Below are 18,223 nucleotides of genomic sequence, written 5' to 3' on the forward strand. Positions count from 1 at the left end.
TGTACCTCTTGCAAATGTCACCAGGCATGGTACTATCAAAACCAAGTACAAGAGGAGCATGTCTCCCAGTAGTTCAGAAAGTGAAAAGAGTTGGTCAGCCACCTAAGTCCTGGGCTTAGCTGTGCCCCTAACCAGACAGGGGACCTTAAGAAGCCACATTCTTGTGCCTCAACCTCCTCATCTGCAAGCTGAGGGATGCTCTAGATTGTCCTTCAGGTTACCATGAGCTACAATACTATCTAAGGCTCTGCCCTGACTTTGCCTGTGTTGAGGGGGTGTGAGGGTTTGTTAAGTTTAGGGCAACAGTAATGGAGCGAACGTTTACTCCCCTGAACACACCTCTCAAGGTACTTAGGTCTAGTGAAATTAGCTGCATCACTTGTCAGCCACTGGCTCTATCTCTAGAAGAGGGATATGCTTAGAGCAGAGCAAACAACATCTTGGAGACCCTATGTCTTTGTCTTTCTTGTTGTTTTACTTTTAACTGACAAATAATAATTGTACGTAGTTATGGGGTACCCGATGTTTCAATATACATATATTGTGGAATGATCAAATCGGGCTAATTAGCCTATCCATCACCTCAGATGTTTACCGTTTCTTTGTGATGAGAACATTTAAAATCCTCTTTTAGCTCTTTTGAAATATATCCAGTACCTTATTGTTCACCATAGTCACCATACTGTGCAATAGAACACCACAAAAAAATTATAGGTGCATTAGACTATATGCAACTGTGGTCCTAGGTCCTTGGGAGACTGAAGTGAGAAGAACACTTGAGCCCAGGAGTTCAAAGCTACAGTGAGCTGTGATTGTGCCACTGTACTCCACCCCAGGAGACAGAGTGAGACCCTGTCTCTAAAAAAACAAAAGACAAAAAAAAAAAATACACCAGAACTTATTCCTCCTTTCTAACTGAAACTTCGTATATTTGACAGATGGCTTTCCTTTCCCCATCTACCTGCTAATCCCAGCCTCTGGTTATCACTATTCTACTCTCTACTTTGAAGTTCAACATTTTTAGATTCTACATATAAGTGAGATGCTGTGATATTTGTCTCTCTAAACCTGGCTTATTTCACATAACATAATGTCCTTTAGGTTCACCCATGTTGTCTTGAATGACAGAATTTTCCTTTTTTAGGGCTGTATAGTATCCCATTGTGTATATGTACCACATTTTCTTATCCAACCATCCACTGATGGACACAGGCAGACTCTGTATCTTGGCTATTGTGAATAGTGCTACAATTAACATGGGAGTACGTCCTCTTTGTCTTTTTAAAAACTGTTGGAAAAGAAAAAAATTCAATTCAAGCACTTCTAACTTTAGGAGTGAGCAAGCATTTTTGTGGAGTTTTGCAAGTATTTTTAACATCTTTTTTTAAAAAGTAAAAATAAAAACATGGGTACACCCATGTAGTTTATTGTCCTAAGAGGCTTGTTTTGCTTGTCTCAGCGTCTTTCCAGATTTTTCAAAGAAATGCAGAAAACAATAGCTAACTTTTCAAATGAGGCAGTAGCACAAGAAATTCGAGCACTCCCATTGTGACCCAGGAGTCTGCATTTGCATCCCCAAGTAGGGAAACAGAATCCTAGAATCACAAGCCTTGGATAGCAGGGGCTAAGATTACTAGGCCACTCTCGTGCATCCAGAACAAACTGCAGCTGCTCCTAAACCAACCGCCCCCTACCCCGCCCCTAGCAAAGGGCTATCTGCTTTTCAGGGAGAAAATATTAGACTTATCCTGATGGCCTCTTACAGTGTCTAATAACCTTTCTAAACCAGGAGACTCTCGCCTGTGACTAATGAAAATGTCTCCTGAGCTTAGGTCAAAGGTGTTTTGGAGCATCATTACTAAGACAATTGCAGTACATGGAATCTGCACAGTTACAGGACTGTGGGATTCAAATTGCAACTCCTCCACTTACAAGTGACTTGGGCAAGTGACTTAACCTTTCTTGGCTCTAGACTTCCCATCTGGAAAACAGTTATAACCCATACTGTGGTTGTGGGGTGTAAGAGTCATTACTTGCAAAGCACTTCAGAAGCATTAAATAAATGGTAGCTGCCACTGGACTTATTCTGATGTTGTTGGTAGTGATGATATTCTTTCCCTCTTGTGTCCAGGAAAAAGTTAGGGTAGCCACCAATTTGTAAAACCTCATCCAGTTGGTATTTCACTGACTTCAGCAATCTCTGGAGATAAAGAGCTGGGAGGCTTGCTCCCCTTCTTTGTCCAGCTCACTGAAGTGCGTGCTGATTGTGCAGCCGAGGACCTGCTATTCACAGAGCAGGGAGAAGTTGATCGAGGTCAGGAACGCAGGCACAAAGGGACACTGTCAGAGCTGACCTCACGAATGCTAATCTCCTTTATCCCTTCCAAGAATGGACTGTAATCGTCTCCAGATTAAAATGTGCAGTAGAGGTGACCAAAACAAAAACTTGGCAGCAAATGTGAATACACATGTATATGGTTGTTTGATAGCCTCTCCTGGAGGAGGCCACCTGTTTAGCACACCCTGCTGGAGACACGAGGTCCCTCACCACTTAGAACTGGAGTTAAGGCTAATAGGTTTGTATAGGTTCAAACCAGCTCAAAAGACAAAGACCATGGAACCAAGCCACTGAAGACCTGTGCCACAATTCCTTTAGCCAGTATATTGAAAATGCAATGAGCTGTTGACATTCTCACTCCTTCCTGTCCCTTCACTTTATTTCCTGTGCAAACTATAATATAGTCTTAGCCTGACCTTGGGCAAGTGGCTCACTCTAAACCTGTTTCTTCATCTGTAAAATGGGGATAACAAGAGAACCTTCGTCAAAGGGCAGAGAAGGCACGAGAGGACATGTGTAAAGCATTGAATTTGATGCCTAGAACATACAAATGTTCAATAAATGTTAGCGACTATTAAGCTAGAGTTTTCCTGTTAAATTCTTTCCATATGGGGTTAAAGGTATTTGCCCTGGAAAGCTCTAAGTTAAAAAGCCGCCAGTCCCCTTTCTAAAGTAGGAAAGTACAATTCAGGTGGTTATAGTTGTAGGGGAAAGGCACTCAATTAATGCTTCATAATTAACATAGGTCCATGTTCACACTTGGGATTTGGCCTTTGTAGGCCACCTTTTAACTTTCTGTTATCTTGAGAAAATCTGGAAATCTGATGCCCACCACCCTCCTGCCCCCCACCATGAGACTCAGCCTTTTTTGGAGAATTAATAGAATTAATGTGCATATCCAGAAAAGAATGAAATATGCCTATGTCCATTGATTTTAATTTAACTTTTTTGTCATTTAATATTCAGGAAAACATTGTATCTTACTTATATTTTTTTCTCATTACTTTTAATGTAGCAGTAAGCATAATTCTCTCCCCAGAGGTACTCAGCAAGTGGTTCATTAAAAATGCATGCCTGGGTTGTAGTAAGCAATGCTTTGGATCTAGGATACTTTCTCATTCTCTATGAGACTGTCTCTAATTATAAGCCTAATAGTCTCAGCTAATCTTCACAATTAAAATTTTAAACCGACTAAACTGCAAGATAGAACATTGTTTAGGGTAGCATTATATTCTCTTGGATAACTCTTTTTTTTTTTAAGAAAAAAAAAAAAAAACTATATCCAGCAGGTAGGATGCAAATTTTTTTTATTCCATTATTTATGAAGCTTTGCTTATACTATTTTTAAAGTGCTATAAATAAAGGTCTTTCTGTTGTCATGCAGTTAATTATAAATGTTGAAATCACAGAAACAGGCTTTTTTTAAAAATCAGCCATGAGGGGGAAAAAATGAATGCTCCAGAAGTGTTCTGAGTTTATTCTAATTTGATTTTTTTTTCTAAGGGTCTCTAACGTTATTTGCCAAATAGAGCCATCACTTCAAAAAATGTTAACATTATATTCAGCTAAAAGAAGATAGCAGGTCATAGGTGATTACAAACATCGGAACACTTCGAGGGCATTGAGGGTATTTGGGCAAGGTTGCTTACTCGAATCTGTCATCTGCTGCAGCCAGAAATAGTTTCTTTTTATTTAGGATGTTCATTTTGCTATTTCTTCTTTAAGCCATGACTTAGAACACACTCTTGCCAAAAAATGCTAAGGTAATCTGAAGATCTTCAAAACCCAGAGTTTCCGTGAAGAAAAAACTTTTAACAGCATCTATTCCAAATTCCTCCCATGTAACAGATGACGAGACTGAGGGTGAGAGAGGGTGAGTGATTTATCAAAGGTCACGCAGCACTTTAGTGATATATCCCTGGGCCTGCCCCAGGCTCTTGCACTATCACTAGAGGCATTGTTTTCAGAAGCACCAGACATCCCCATCTCTGAGAGAGCAGGTGTTAACAGGAAGCTCTGGCACTTTGTGTATTAACAATTACTAACATCTTAGAGCACTTAGCACTTTGTAAAATGTGAGTACTTTCACTATTAAAATGATTCAAATTTTAAAGTTTCACAACTCAACCTTCAACTGTCTAAAAAACTATACTAATTGTATTAGTCCATCTTCACACTACTGATAAAGACATACTAGAGACAGGGTGATTTATAAAGAAAAAGGTTTAATGGACTCACAGTTCCACGTGGCTGGGGAGGCCTCACAATCATGGTGGAAGACAAAAGGCACATCTTACATGGCAGCAGGCAAGAGAGACAGTGAGAACCAAGTGAAAGGGGAAACCCCTTATAAAACCATCAGATCTCGTGAGACTTATTCCCTACCACTAGAACAGTCTGGGGAACCGCCTCCATGATTCAATTATCTCCCATCAGGTCCCTCCCACAACACGTGGGAATTATGGGAGCCATAATTCAAGATGAGATTTGAGTGGGGACACAGCCAAACCATATCGCTAATCCAAACATTATTTCATCAAAGAAATGAAATGTTACGTGTTCCTACACACAGAAACAAATTTGTTTGAATATCTGTAAATAAATCCATTATTTGTGTAAGATAAATGCACGTGTATGTAAACATATATGTATGCGAGCATACACATGGTGTAACTGGTGCTAGATATAGTTGAATAATTATTCATATGTGGATACAGCTGGTTAAAGGGAAGAATAACATTCCAACATCTGTATATTGCAGATGATCTAGCAAGCCCAACAGCTACTTTATTTTAAAATAATCTCAGTAATAGTTTCAACTCATTGAGTTCTATTTGTTGTAGAGGTTGTGCTGGAAACCTGAAATGATCATGCTTATCAAATCATTTATGGTAATGACTTATGTAACTCATTTATGGAATCATAATTGTTGTTTTCACCAACCATGTCTGAAAGTGGGGGATAAATTCCTTAATATTTCTAGGAACTTTTCTAAACCTTCCCTGTGATATGTTAAGGGACAGGTCTACCTATCTGAAAGGATATTCCCTCTCTGAGGTGGCTAATGGCTGCATAGGATAATAACAAAGAAGGTTTCTATAGCTTAGAACAGTTCTGGAGCCACACTGCCAGAATGCATAAGCCATAAGCACCCTGTAGAATGTGGAGCCATTATACATACATACATAACACACTCTTTCTCTCTCTCACTGTTTCTCTCTCTCTCTTTCTCTGTCTCACACACACACACAGACACACACACACACACACACACACACACACACACACAGTCATCCCTCAGTATCTGTGAGGGATTGGTTCCAGGACCATCCCCCGACCCGCCCACTCAGACACCAAAATCCATGAATGCTCAAGTTCCTCATATAAAATGGCAATGTATTTGCATAGATCTGTGCACATCCTCCTTTATACTTTAAATTATCTGTAGAGTGTTTCTAATACCTAATACAATGCACATGCTGTGTAAGTAGTTGTTATACTGTATTGTTTAGGAAATAATGACAAGAAAAAAGTCTGTACATGTTCAGAACAGAGGCAGTCATGCCTTTTTTTTCAAATATTTTTGATCTACAGTTGGTTGAATCCACAGATGTGGAACCCACAGGTATAGAGGTCTGGCTCTGTGCCTGTGTGTGCCTGAGTGTGTGTGTGTGTGTGCCTGACACTGTGTGTGTGTGTCTGAGTGTGTGTGCCTGACTGTGTGTATATGCCTGAGAGTGTGTGTGTGTGCGCCTGTGTGTGTGTGTGCCTGAGTGTGTGGGTGTGCCTGACTGTGTGTGTGTGTGCCTGAGTATGTGTGTGTGCCTGTGTGTGTGTGTGCACGTGCATGTGTATGGAGAGGTGCGATCATATAAAATATACAGATGTAACCATGTTATAAAGATGTAATCATATATAATATATAGATATATATCTTTACATGTTGTATAGAGGTTTATTAAGTATGAGAATTAAGAAGTTCATAATTGGCCAGACACAGTGGCTCATGCCTGTAATCCCAGCACTCTGGGAAGCCAAGGCAGGAAGATAACTTGAGGCCAGGAGTTTGAGACCAGCCTGGGCAACATAGCAAGCCCGCCATCTCTACAAAAAAAGAATTAATAAAATAAATTAGCCGGGCATGGTGGTACTGCCTGTAGTCCCAGCTACTAGGGAGGTGGAGGTAGGAGGATAGCTTGAGCCCAGGCCCAGGCTATCATCAAGCCACTGCTGTCCAGCCTGGGCAACAGAGTTAGACCCTGTCTCAAAAAATGAATAAAATAAAAAAGAAAGAAAAAGAAGTTCATAATTGTTCATCCTTTTGAAGTAGAATTCTTACAAACCATTAGTAAATTATGATGCTTTATTGTTGTAACTCAAACCTGTGCTTCTGTGGCATTAAACGTTTCCAGCACCGCACAACAATTCTGAACATAAACTTTCGCGTCATACTCCCTGGGTTTAAATCCCAGTCACCACTTCCTAGCTCTGTGACCTTGGACACAAGATTTAAATGAACCTCCTTGAACTTCCGTTTCCTTTTCTGTAGAATGGCAAAAGTAAGTCTCTACTCTCTAGGGCAGATATAAGCGTCCAATTAAAGAATGTGTGTGGAAAGCTTAGCGCAGTGCCTGGTTCATAGGATGCCTTCAATTACGATTAATATTTGTAATTGTCGGTATTCCAGTAATCCAAGTGGTACAGTTCTGAACGACACCAGGGCCTGTCTCATGTAGTTAGAGACCTAAAATAAAGACTAGCTGCTACACAGTGTACATCTCCATTAATCCATGCCTACCTCTCCAGCTCTCCACCTCCCAGGCAGTGCCTGGCTCTCTAGCAAGCTCTAGCATGCATTTATATGGACAACTACAGGCACTCATGAAAGAGACTGTGGGAAGCCTACAGGGGACAGTTCACCTGTACCCAGTCATACTCCCCTGGAAGTCCTAAGCAAAGACTCCTTTGGATTCTCTGAATCTACTGATAACTGATAATGTTCCAGTAGTTCTGAATCCATGTGGTTGTAGGAAAAAATAATGAAGTGTATACGTTATGTAGTACATTGCAATATATTGTGCATATACTGACAGAATGTCGAAATCAAGCTGGTCACTGTGGCAGCTAGGGTGGTTGCTCAGCCTCATCCTCTGTTTTGACGTCTTGGAGAGCTAGGCTCCATCATGTCAGCAACAGTGTGGTTTGCAGCTCCCCCCAACACCTGTCGTGTTGCTAGGAGATTTCTTTCCCCACAATAGAGTATTACAAGGTGCTTGGCATGAGGGCCCCTAATGTTATCATACATTTCCAGCCCATTTGTCTGATTTATAAGTCCAAATAGTCGTTTGAAAATTCCACATCAGGCTGTGTCAGGCAGCTCCACTCTTTTGTCATCTACAAATCAAACCATTATGTTTAAAGTCATAAATACAGAAGGATTCCTATGCACAGCCTCAAAGCAGGTGTCCAACACTCGCCAATATCAAGTCACACAGGATATTTACAAGCAGCATAGCCTGAAAATGTGCCCACTCCCTGCTTTCTGCAGCAGAATTTAGCTTTTTGTATAACATTTCAGGTGTATCTCCCGAACATAAACAAGATATCAATGCAAGCAGTATTGGATTATCTCTATACCAAGCAGTTGTCTCCTAACTTGGATCTGGACCCGCTGGAATTAATTGCCTTGGCAAACAGATTTTGCCTGCCACACTTGGTTGCACTTGCAGGTAAGGCTGATGACTCAGGGCCATGCACTGTCTGTCATATTTATCCAAAATCACATTTAAATAAAAATATGTTTACAGAGAATAAAAGTTGATTTTTTATCACGCAAAATAGGACTGTCTTGTGTAGAATGATATGAACTAATCAAATTGCATCAGACAGCCCAATTCAATTCAACAAATACTCCTTAAGCACCCACTCTGTGGTGGACCCTGTTAGGTGATACAGCTATGAAGGTGAGTAATGCATGCCCCCTGCCCTTGAGGCACACGCTGTATGCATGCTGAATCATTTGTGCACCCCAGAGTTTGAAATAATACTATTTTGTCAACATTATCTCCATAATAACTGCACAGACACAGTCTTTAAGAAGGCGGTAGATGCACTGTTTAGGAAAACAGATGACAGAGCCAGATTGCCTAAGATCAAACCCTGATTCCACCATTTACAGACGAGGTGACTTTGTCCTGTAACCTTCGCTCTGTGTCTCAGCTTTCTCGCTCTTTAAAATGGGGCTAATATTATTCAGCCATAGAGCTGTTTTGAAGATTAAATGAGTTAAAATATAAAGTCCTTAGAACAGCGTCTGGCACATAGTAAGCATTATGTAAGTGGTTTTCTTAAAGCTATTTTAGAAAATGTTCTGACATTGTCAAGTTCATTTTGGGAGAAAGAGAAAAAAGGGAAACTTGGCTTAACTTCACAAAATCTTATGTATCATTTCTAGATTTGTTCAGTTGGGAAGCTGAAGCAGGTCTGTATAGGATATATGCACTTAAATGGCTGTCGCTGGAATTCAGATCTTCAGCCTCATTCACTTTACACCAGAGGTGTTAAGTCACAAGCTGGGTGTTTATCACTGTTTAGTTGATTCCTATTAACCATCAAAGCAGAAATAAACAGTGCCTGTCTTGTTCACTGGCCTTTCTTCTGAGTGCCTGAGCATATTAGCTTTCGATAAATATTTGTTGAACAATTGAATGAATGAAGATGAGTGTATGAACAAACCAACCGGTCCTATCTGCACTTGTTTTTCTGGCAATGTCTTTAGAAAAAATAAAGGATAGGCCGGGCATGGTGGCTCACACCTGTATCCCAGCACTTTGGGAGGCCGAGGCGGGCGGATCACCTGAGGTCGGGAGTTCGAGACCAGCCTGACCAACATGGAGAAACCCCGTCTCAAAAAATACAAAATTAGCCACGCGTGGTGGCACATGCCTGTAATCCCAGCTACTCGGGAGGCTGAGGCAGGAGAATCGCTTGAAACCAGGAGGCAGAGGTTGCGGTGAGCCAAGATTGCGCCATTGCACTCCAGCCTGGGCAAGGAGAGCGAAACTCCGTCTCAAAAAAGAAAAAAAAAAAAAGATTATTTTCTCTGTCCTCTGGGCTTCCACTACACACAACCACCTGGAGAACAAAGTCCTCTCTTTGTCCTACTTCCTCCCCAGTTGGATAGAAAAAGCGAGTTGAGGCATCAATACTAGATTTATTTGTAAAAACTGTTTTTAACCAATATACCTAATAGATCCAAAAGAGGGCGCTAGTTTTTTTAAATACTGACGCTGGGAGGCTTCAGTGGGCAATTACTTTCTTAATGAAACATGGGTTCCAAGCCATCTAACTATCCACAGGTTTTATGACATTAGTCCTGAGGATAAATTTTTATTTTATTTTTGAAATTGTCAAAAGTAATTTGGAGCCAAATCCGCCCAACAAGGTTTGTGATCAATCTCAGACTAGTACCATTTTTGCTTAAATGTTAAGTCTGGCAATGAAAACATGGGATTGATTTCTCCATAAAAGTTTTTTTTTTTTAACTGACCCAAATAAAGCTTTTTGTGTGAACTCTAGACTTCTATGAACAATTAGTTTAGTTATTAAATGCTGTTGTTACTGTTACGATTATTTAATATACAGCTTCCCAAGATGATTCCTTTAATCCTTTATAGTATTTGCTTTGTACTGTCTAGTGTAGAGTGTTTAGAAAATCAGTTTCTAAATGGTGTTTAAATAGTGTTTAAAAATCAGTTTCTAGTGACGATGCTTTGTGAGCCCGTGTTAAATAAATGTCAGGAAATGTTGCAGTTACTTAAAACGACAAAGCCCAGATGACTTCTCTGGGCAGTTTAGTTCCAAATAGTTCAATCCAGGTGAGGAGGTTTGTGCCAAAGAAATCATTCCATTCCCGATACTATATTGACCAGATATAGGCATACTGACCAGTAAGCATGCAGAGCTGGAGCAGAAAGTAAGCGTGATTTAGACAATGTGCTGGATTAGAAAAACAAATGCAATGCTACGGATGACATCAATGTCAAGGAGATAGAAATGCTGAGCCAAGGCTGTACCCTCACACGTCAGTCTCAGAGGCAGGCAACAGCCTTTACAAAGGCAAGAGATGTCTTAGCTTCAGGCCACAATGTAAATTCAGCTTGGAAGCCTTGGACTCAAGCTCCCAAGCAGAAATGGCTCTCCCTACTGCATTTTTGTTACTTCGGACTGCGGGTCTCCCCAGTCTTTAGAATCCAAGAGGCTGAACAATACGTCACCATCTGTAGCTGTTGAGACAGACGTACGCAATCACATTTTTAATTCCTCAAATAGACTCATTCCTATGTCATTCAACCTCTTCACTGTCAGGGGTATTAAGGATTGTGGTGATGTGAGTGGGGAAACTGTCAAACAGGAGCGTGTCTAAAGTCTAGAGGACTCTAGGAAGGTGCTAGAGTGTTTAGAGCCACTCCATCCAGTAGAACCTTCTGCAGTGATGGAAACATTTCATATCTGGATGGTCCAAACAGTGGCCACATGTGGCTGTTGAGCACTTACTGTGGCTAGTGTGAATGAGGAGCTGAACTTTTAATTTCATTTCATTTTAAATAATTTAAGTTTAAATAGTCTCGTGTGGCCAGGAGTTACCATCCTGCACAGAACATTGCAGGTCTGGAGGATTCTGACTATTTTAGAGCCATGAATAAGAGTCCCCAGAGGTGTGGGTGAAGTGGCTGGCACCAGAACCCCAAGTAGTGAAAGACCACACATCAGAGCAGCTTCTGGATTTAATTCAGATGGCTGCCCAGAGCTGTGTCCCACATTTCCTCCCTTCTTAAGTGCTCCCAGACCAACCCTCCAGGCAAGCTACCTGGCTTGCAGGGTGTGGTTTAACATTCTCCGGCCCCCTTTTTCTTCCCCAGAACAGCATGCCGTTCAGGAGTTGACCAAGGCTGCAATGAGTGGCGTGGGCATTGACGGAGAAGTGCTCTCTTACTTGGAATTGGCTCAGGTTTGTATCAGTTTGCTCTTCACCTTTTAAGTGTGTTCAATCAGTTCATTTAATGCTGATGAAACATTCCATTGTTGCATCTGTCTAAATAAAGATGTCACCACTGAGTCACAGAGGCCCCCTGTGAACACTAAGAAGATCTGAGAGTTTTACCTTTCATGTACCATTCAGCCTGCTGGGCTTCATTTGAATAAACAACACGGTCCCCACACCAGTCCCATTGTCGCCTAAGGCACCAGCTTCGCATGTGGGAGAACCACTTGGGGGAGGTTTTGTCTCTCCTCCTTCTTTGAATTCTTGGCCATGTATTTGGCCAAGCACAGACAGTTTCTAGAGTTCCGTGAAGCCCTGTAATGACCCTCTGTTAATGAACATCTCACTACAGCTGTCCTGGAGTTTTCTAAAGCCAGTAGTTGCTAATATTCAGATTGTAATAACATAATCCCAATACAGACTTGCCCTCTTCTTCCAGAGAAGGTCCAAGATTCAGCTTCAGCTTCACCATGGAGTAACTTCCTCAAAGCACAAGCTAAACTCTGCCTCACTTTCCTCATCCACAGGAAATGGGATGACAGTTTGCATCCTACCAACCTTACAGATTATTTTGAGAATCAAGTGGGAGAGAATGTTCAAGAGCGAGCACTGAAGAGTGTAAGCCCTCTTAGAATGCCAGGCACATCTGCAGAATTTTCTAGTCCCTGGCATAGGCTGATTAACAATGAATTTACACTCTGAGGGAACTAAGAATAAATGCCTCCGTCTTTTCTTCAGCCTGTTGGGTTTGGCTTCCTGTGCTCCCTCTTTCCGTTAAGACAATGGCTTACTAAGTCTTAGGTCAGTCCATTTAAATCAATATTTCTCAATCAAGGGAAAGGAGGTGGTTTTAGGGGGAGGAGGTGGCATCTAGCAGGTGCTGCTCAGGCCCTTCCTACTGTGGCCAAAGGAGATGACTCAGGTGCAAAAGGGGGAAAAGGCGGAATTGAACTTTACAGCGACCGATTCATTTTGACTTAGCATTCAGCAAATATTTGTTGTTTTTCTCCCCAAATACCAGGCACTGCCCTAGGCAAAGGATGTGTACATATAAATGGTAGATCCTCTGCCCCAGGGCAATCATAGGCAAGTAAAGGAAACAGACACAAATACAAATTATTAAAATCCAATTAGGGATTACAGTGAAACTGAGAGTAGACATCTAATGCAGTCGAATCAGCAAGTCCCCATCAGAACTGGTTGTCCACACTTGGAATTTAGGGTCTTTTGAAACAGTTCTGGGGGATGGTTTATAACTTGTACTCGCTCCAGCAAGTATTCCTCCTAGAGAAAAATGTAATGATCCGGAATTTCATATTGGGACCACTCACTTGAGGGAATGATTTGCAGTTGTGTCTGTGTCTGTTTGTTGCACTGTGTTCCCACCTTACCCCCACACATACCCACTACAAGGAAATAATATGATTATTGCTAAGCCCTGACAAGCCTTGGCAGGACGAGCTTAGATGGAGCTCATGTCTTAGCTCGTCCATTAGACCCTAACCCAGTGATGTGCTGGTAAGTGTTTAACAGTCAGCTTGGGGGCAAGTGGGACCCTAATCTGTTACATTTGCCAATTTCTATTATATAAATACTCCCATCATGGCTGATTATAACATATGAAGTCACTAAACTCAAAGTAGGGAAGAAATGCACACAATTGGCTCTTTCAAGCTGGGATAAGCCCACCCGGCGGAACACTGCCCTAGTCTTGTTTTCAGAGAGAAATCTAACAGCAAGAGAAGTTGGAAGCACCAGCTAAAACTGTCTCTGATGTTTGGGTTGTGATTTTCAGTGAGTCTCTCGAGTGGGTTTCTGAGATCTCTGGCTTTTGGCCTCACAGTGGAGATACAGGGCCGCAGAGGAAGCGTGCTGTAGGTTCTAAGGTTCCACCCGACCAAAGAAACATCAAGAGCGACAGACAACAGAAGGGGTGTCAGAGAAGGGCACAGACGGAAAGAGTGAGGGATCACGGCAGGCCCGCCAGGTCTGGAGAGGGAATGGGGGAGTTGACAGTTGATTTTTGAGCATCTCATATTTTTCAATCATAGCTACCTCGCTGCCACGTTCCTGAGCATTGCTTAGAAAGGAAGGGTGAAGTATCTGGATCTCTCCACCCTGCCCATACTGCCTGCTCTTCTTATGTAACCAAAGGACAGGTATAGGACAGTCACACATTCTGCAGTCTCCTCTTTCGGATCTTGGCCCCAGCAAGCTGAGCCCTGACATGCGACACGAAGTATTCCATTGCCGAGGCTTCCTTAAACAGAGATGACATCGCTGCTTTCTGCTGTGGGCTGGTGTCTTCCAGAGGCCACGGTTGCTTAGCACTAGAGGGCCAGGTGGCAGGGGACGGTGAGAGGGCGAGGCATACTTTAAGCTCGTGATTTGATACAGCAATTATTTTTGGTGCACCTAGGACAGTGGGAAAGGGAGGGGTGTGCCCAGCACTACACTGGCTGGCATCAGAGCCATGGCCAAAGTCAAAACATTGAGGTCAAAACAAGAGGTTTACCAAATTAGTTATATAAGCCCTTCATTTATTTTCACCCTTACGATGGCTTCCCCAATTTCTTTGTAGCCCCTTTTTAGAAAATAGAGTCTTACCCTCCTTTTGCTCACTTTTCTGCAGTTTCACAATGCCCACCAGTTGGCCGCCTGGTGTTTGCACCACATCTGCACCAACTACAACAGTGTATGCTCCAAGTTCCGCAAGGAAATCAAATCAAAATCTGCAGGTGAGACTGTGCAAAGCCCCCATTCATCCAGCTCTCCTCACCTCTCATGGAAGCTTTTACCTTCTATGTCCCTGGAAAGGAACACAGTCAGCAGGCAGCTCACGGATAATTCCTTGAGACTAGCGGGTGGTCACATATTCATGTGAGATGACATAAAGAATAGAAGGCTGGGAATTCTCTTTGAAGAACTTGATGCTGAGGGGAGTTGGCTGGGCTGGAGTCCATGGTGCCCTGTTGCAGAGAGCGCAGAGGTGGCGGGCTTCCCCTTGTTTCGGGAGGCAAGCTTAGGAGCAGGCTTAGACTCTCAAATCAGGTGGTCCTGGGTTCAGGTCCTCTGTGCCCAGCCGCATGACTACAGGCAAGAGATTCTTCCTCTCAAAACAGTGTCACTTTTTGCAAATGACCCTAATCACAGTCCCTGCCACATCACGTTTTTGAGAGAATATTCGAGAAGCTTTAAGCTCAAGGCCTAGCACGTAAAAAGCGTCAATGAGCTGCAGGTCTTATGGTCTGATTCTTTCCTTCACCAGACAACCAGGAATACTTCGAGCGGCACCGCTGGCCCCCCGTGTGGTACCTGAAGGAAGAAGATCACTACCAGCGTGTGAAAAGGGAACGAGAGAAGGAAGATATTGCACTAAATAAGCATCACTCGAGACGAAAGTGGTGCTTCTGGAATTCATCTCCAGCAGTGGCCTGAAGAGGAAGAGGAAAAAAAATCGGTAATCTGATCCACCACTTTTCAAAGCACTACTGTAAAATTCGTCTTATTAGAGATACGACATAGTTCAGGTTTCAGACACTGACCTTCCTCCACTTTTGTGCATTTATCTTTGTTAGGATCAAAGCACAAGCTCACCATCAATGAGCCTGGACAAAAAGGGAAGCTGACTCTCACTGCATTCCTTAAACTGATATGTATATTTTTTTTTGTTAGGAGGCTTAATAAACTTTAGTCTGTTATTTTGTTTCTTTTTATACAAAGAAAAAAAATCCAGCTTTCATGTTTCTGATTCCAAATTGGAAAATATTTTTATATGGTCTCTTGTATTTTGTTGAAATGAAAATACTGTGTATTACTTTATTTTACAGGCCACAATTGACTATGAAGTCACCCTGTGATTCTCTTTGCCCACATGACCACCGAGCATTATTACGTAATTAGAGGGTTATCCTATTGTTGTGAAGGGAAGGAGGGGACTGAAATCCCCCAAAGTGCAAATTAGAGAGTGTTTAATCTTTTTTCTGTTGAATAACATCGGTGTAATTACAAAGTCAACTCCAAGAATGTGTATTTACAATATTTGCCGTGTTAAGTGCTGGTAATTATATGGTTATATGTGCCATGTAAAATATAGTGATATCAAATATTCTGTTGTTTCCAATGTCTAGTTGCAAGAGGATAATCTTTATAATCATTAGAAGGGCTTATTAAATCCCAGCATTATCCAGGGCAAACTCACTGGTGGACCTGAATACGTAAGATACCATTAGTGCGCTGGTGTTCCGATTGCTGTATTAGGGTTTACGTCTCTCAGTATTCCTTGAACTTGCCATGCTTCTGCATGCAGATTCTTCACTGACTTGAATTGAGATGGGCAAGGGAAAAGGTCCCTGGACTCCCTCCTGCCATCTACAGGCTTGTCACATCTCACCACCAGAAACAGGCTTCCTCAGGCTTCTCACCTGTGGCCAACTTCACTTTCTAAGACCCATATTTTTAACTCTTCCCAGGGAAGATTCATGTTTCTGCAGAAGTAGGCTAAGGCAGACCACCCACTTCTGCTGAAATGCATTGGGAGCCTGTGAAAGCACACAGCTGGAGGCTGGGCGCCTGCGTTCTCCTACACGGAAAGGAATCTCATTCCAAGAGTCTAGGAAATGGTGCTATTGTAAGTTAGTTCTGACTCTTTCTCATTCTGAGTTTTCAGTGTTAAACTAGAAAGTGTGAGAGCAGGGGAGCTTTTGTGAGGCAGTCAGTCATTGCTTCTCTGCAAAGTAAAATGTTACAGCACACATACACACACAGAGAGCATTTCGAGGCCACAGCTCCACACCTGCCATGGGATGTTACGTGGCAGGGGATGGGGCTCATTCTGTTGGGAGGTCAAGTTACCAATGCCAAGGGCTGTTGATTTTGTTTTTATTTTTATTTTTTCTTCTAGCTTTTCAGAAGATGGAAATGAGACAGTTAAGTCCAAACCCCAATGTTGACAGCCATATGCATTTGCAAATCTATCTAGATTACAGATGGGCATTTATTACTGGCAGTGGAAACATACCAGATAGAAGATCTTGGGAGAGGCCCAGAAATGCAGCACCTTGTCATGACAAAAGAGGAGGCAGCAGAGGAAGGATAGTTACAAATGCATCCACCTTAATTTTTTTCAATAGGCTTGTACATCTTATTAATGGAAGGAGAAAGGAGACAGGAGAGGATAAATGTCAAGATGCAGAAGAATTGACATGTATCCCATCATAAAATGGTAGAAGTTGAGTTTTCAATGAGTAGTCATAGTTGAATTTTTACAACCAAAGCTCCCATTTGATTGTAATCTTGCCAAAATGTAATGGACATATAAATGAACTTGGGGTATAAGCAATAATATCCACTAGTGTTGTTATCAGCTGCTGTAACCAAGTGGCTGGTTCATTTGGTTGATGCTGATTATGGCCTTTAACCATGGTGGTTTCTTGTGTGTTTTTTATTTCACAAAAAGCCAATAAAATTGTTTAGCTATAAAATGCCTCCAGTTTTGTTTTAAGGACAGACGTCATATTGTGTGTGTAATTTAACAGCTTTTTTTAAACTATCAATCAAAACATTGAGGGTGCTGGGTCATGGGAGCTTGTGCATGCTCCAGTAACAAAGCAGCTTAAATGACTTGTCATTTTTGTATTCGGTGGTGTCAGCAGAGATTCCAGTGTCATAATGTAAATGAAGTGCCTGGCGCTTTGTTCTTGGCTAACACAGTATGTCACTAGACATAGTGCCTGGGGCCGGGTAGGAGGCAGGGGGAGAAACTACAACTATCCTAAAGGACTTAGTATAATCTGGGTTTAGATAGTTTCCGCCAGCAGTTAAGTGATAGGTCTGAGTTGCTGAGTTCAGGAAAAGTTTCTTGAAAAGCAGGTCTGAGAAAGCCTTTGTGAAAATGTCTGGACAATTTCTGGACTTCTAGGTAATAATTTACCCAAGCTCAGAGGGAAGAAAGTCTCCAGTGAGATTTCACTGCGGGGCTTTTCTGAGTGACAGGCTACCTATAACTCTATGGGAAGGTGCTGACCACTGTAAGAAATAGCTGTGAAAAGAAGACAATGAGATTCCCAACACCTTTCTACCTTTCAGAGGTGGGTGGTCCCAGTCGTGGCACTTATTACATAAAGCATACCAGTTTCTTCTTCCCTGTAGAAAGTCTTGGTCTAAGTTTCTGGGAGTAATGTCTGGCAAATCATCAGGGATGTCAGCACCTTGTGTTGGCATTCTTTTTCTTTTATGTAACTTCAGCAAAGTTTCCTATACTGGCATTTTGAGAACCACAGACACTGCTGGTCTAGATGGAACTCCAATATTTTCATTATGGACACTCAGAAGCAAAAAGTCCAATGTTTCTAAGAGGTTTTTTCATGCTTGCTTCCAATGTATGGTATATTAGTTGTCAAAATTCTGTTTTTCATCACTATGACACTGGCTAGGCAGAAGAAATACTACTAGTCAGAGGAAAAAAACAAAGTGAATCTTGAGTTTGGAAACAGTTTTATGAGTTCAACACTTCTGAATGAATGCTTATCTGCAAGCTGAAGATTTGCCAGCCCTTTTCATGAATTGGATTTTTTTTTAATTGGCACAGAGATAGATAGATAGATAGATAGATAGATAGATAGATAGATAGATAGATAGATGATAGACAGACAGAGATCTCCTAGTTGGATTCTGGAGGGCAAATAGCAATAATTTCTCTTTTCTAGAAGAATGTGACTGTTGCATAAAAGTCATAAAGGTAAAAGTTAGCCAGGGAGAATGCATTTGTGTTGTACGTGTATGTGTGTGTAACCAGAAGCAGCATAATGAAGAAAAGGACAATTTAAAAAAAAAGAAAAAAA

At 41.8% G+C, this 18,223-nt stretch overlaps 1 protein-coding gene across 26 annotated transcripts in view; it reads left to right on the plus strand.

Moving 5' to 3' along the window:
• The window catches only part of RHOBTB1 (Rho related BTB domain containing 1), a 144,586-nt gene that overhangs the window by 116,441 nt on the left and 9,922 nt on the right, over positions 1-18,223 (plus strand). For 16 of the 26 annotated variants that reach the window (XM_015456308.3, XM_065521063.1, XM_005565769.3 and 13 more), the window contains 4 exons: positions 7,917-8,067; positions 11,260-11,348; positions 14,014-14,119; positions 14,650-16,864. In XM_015456308.3, coding sequence (XP_015311794.2) covers positions 7,917-8,067; positions 11,260-11,348; positions 14,014-14,119; positions 14,650-14,819 — 516 coding nt within the window. In that variant the 3' untranslated portion in view covers positions 14,820-16,864. Of the gene's footprint in view, positions 1-7,916; positions 8,068-11,259; positions 11,349-14,013; positions 14,120-14,649; positions 16,865-18,223 lie in introns of those variants that run through there. The other 10 variants (XM_074000783.1, XM_074000782.1, XM_074000785.1 and 7 more) reach the window with 2 other exon arrangements.

Source organism: Macaca fascicularis, chromosome 9 (assembly GCF_037993035.2).
Source record: "Macaca fascicularis isolate 582-1 chromosome 9, T2T-MFA8v1.1".
Taxonomy (NCBI): Eukaryota; Metazoa; Chordata; class Mammalia; order Primates; family Cercopithecidae; genus Macaca; species Macaca fascicularis.